General features: G+C 37.9%; 1 protein-coding gene across 1 annotated transcript; it reads left to right on the top strand.

Moving 5' to 3' along the window:
• LOC101508210 (protein LOW PSII ACCUMULATION 1, chloroplastic) lies at window positions 1–1,598 on the top strand. The gene is made up of 4 exons (XM_004494977.4): window positions 1–280; window positions 369–932; window positions 1,016–1,066; window positions 1,249–1,598. Exons 1-4 carry the CDS (start codon window positions 117–119, stop codon window positions 1,385–1,387), a joined length of 918 nt encoding a protein of 305 aa, XP_004495034.1. The 5' UTR covers window positions 1–116; the 3' UTR covers window positions 1,388–1,598.

The following is a 1,598-nucleotide window of genomic DNA, read 5'->3' as shown; positions in this document are numbered from 1 at the left end:
ATAAAGCGTGGCAATACCATAATCATCCAAATGAGGAGATAGAGGATGAGTTGTTAGTTGAAACTTTAGACATGGCAGCAAAGTAATGAAACATTATTAGCTTCAGAAACCGAACCATGGCATTAGCACCGTTCGGTTCTGCAAACTCCAACACTTTGTTTCTCACTCTTCCAACACCACCACCTCACAATCATCCTACCTCAACTGTCACTTTCTATTCTCACCAAAGATCTATTGTTTGTTCTGCTTCTAATAAACCATCCAATTCTTCTCAAATTAGGTACCCATTTTCTCTCCTCCCAACATTTTTTTTACTTTAATTACGATTAAAAAAAAATGTTGATTAATTAATCCTATTTGTTCTTCAGCTCTATAGCCAAGATAAGGAGCGAGGTTCTATCACCCTTTCGATCTGTGAGAATGTTCTTTTACATTACTTTTGTTGCAAGTGGCTCTCTTGGAACACTCATAGCAACCTCACAACTCATTGCTGCACTGGCTAATCCTTCAAGAGCATCCGAAGTTTCCGAAATTCTCAAAGGTCTAGGCATTGACATTGGAGCAGTGTCATTGTTTGCTTTCTTGTACTTCAATGAGAACAAAGCCAAGAATGCTCAAGTTGCTCGGCTCTCGAGAGAGGAAATCTTATCGAATCTTAAGCTTCGTGTGACAGAGAAAAAGATCATACCAGTTAGTTCATTGAGAGGGATTGCTCGAATTGTAATATGTGCTGGTCCAGCATCCTTCATAACTGAGTCTTTTCAGCGCAGTGAACCTTTCACTGAAGGTCTTTTGGACAGAGGTGTGCTTGTTGTTCCTTTTGTAACGGATGGAAATTCACCTGTTTTGGAGTTTGAGGAGACAGAGAAACTTGCCACCAGAAGGAAGAGACTATGGCAGCTGGCTCCGGTTTACATCAATGAGTGGTCCGGGTATGTCTATGAACATAGAAACTTACTAACCAATTCATTTTGTTTTTCAATTTGTTTTAACTTTTTTCTCATCTTGTTACTAGGTGGTTAGATGAACAAAAGAAGTTGGCAGGTGTATCCTCCGAGTCTCCTGTGTAAGTACTATCCACCCATGAATGATTTTGATTGAATGACATTTTAAAGTTGTTTTACAATCATAGGTTTTAGTTTTGAATTATACATTCATATGGTAGGTAGGACAGATCCTATAACAGAAAGCCATTTCTGTTTTGTGGTGTCTTAATGTGAAGATTGGATACTTTATTTCATTGTACAGGTATCTATCTCTACGCATGGATGGTCGAGTTCGTGGTAGTGGTGTTGGTTATCCTCCATGGAATGCTATGGTTGCACAATTACCACCGGTGAATGGAATCTGGACCGGACTATTAGATGGCATGGATGGTAGAGTTTAGAAGAAGGAGTGCAGCCTTAGGTTTCTTTTTTTTCATTTTTTTCCTCTCACTTTGTTTCCTTATAGTGGATATATTCTATCAAACTTTTATGAATTGGTCTCTGTATAAATTTCTCCTTAGCCTTCTTACAAATTGAACTTTTTTTTGCCGGTTAATTAATATATACATATTTAATGGCTATTGGCTCAATGAGAAATTTTGATATTCTTCA

This window comes from Cicer arietinum, chromosome 4 (genome assembly GCF_000331145.2).
Source record: "Cicer arietinum cultivar CDC Frontier isolate Library 1 chromosome 4, Cicar.CDCFrontier_v2.0, whole genome shotgun sequence".
Classification (NCBI taxonomy): Eukaryota; Viridiplantae; Streptophyta; class Magnoliopsida; order Fabales; family Fabaceae; genus Cicer; species Cicer arietinum.
The sequence above is the reverse complement of the archived record's forward strand: the minus strand, read 5'-3'. Positions and strand labels throughout refer to the sequence as shown.

Excerpts from the sequence above, each read along its gene's own strand:
- LOC101508210 (XM_004494977.4), top strand. The coding sequence starts at position 117 with ATGGCATTAGCACCGTTCGGTTCTGCAAACTCCAACACTTTGTTTCTC. Across the intron at positions 281-368 it reads TCCAATTCTTCTCAAATTAG|CTCTATAGCCAAGATAAGGA; the intron begins GTACCCATTTTC and ends TTTGTTCTTCAG. Across the intron at positions 1,067-1,248 it reads GTATCCTCCGAGTCTCCTGT|GTATCTATCTCTACGCATGG; the intron begins GTAAGTACTATC and ends TTCATTGTACAG.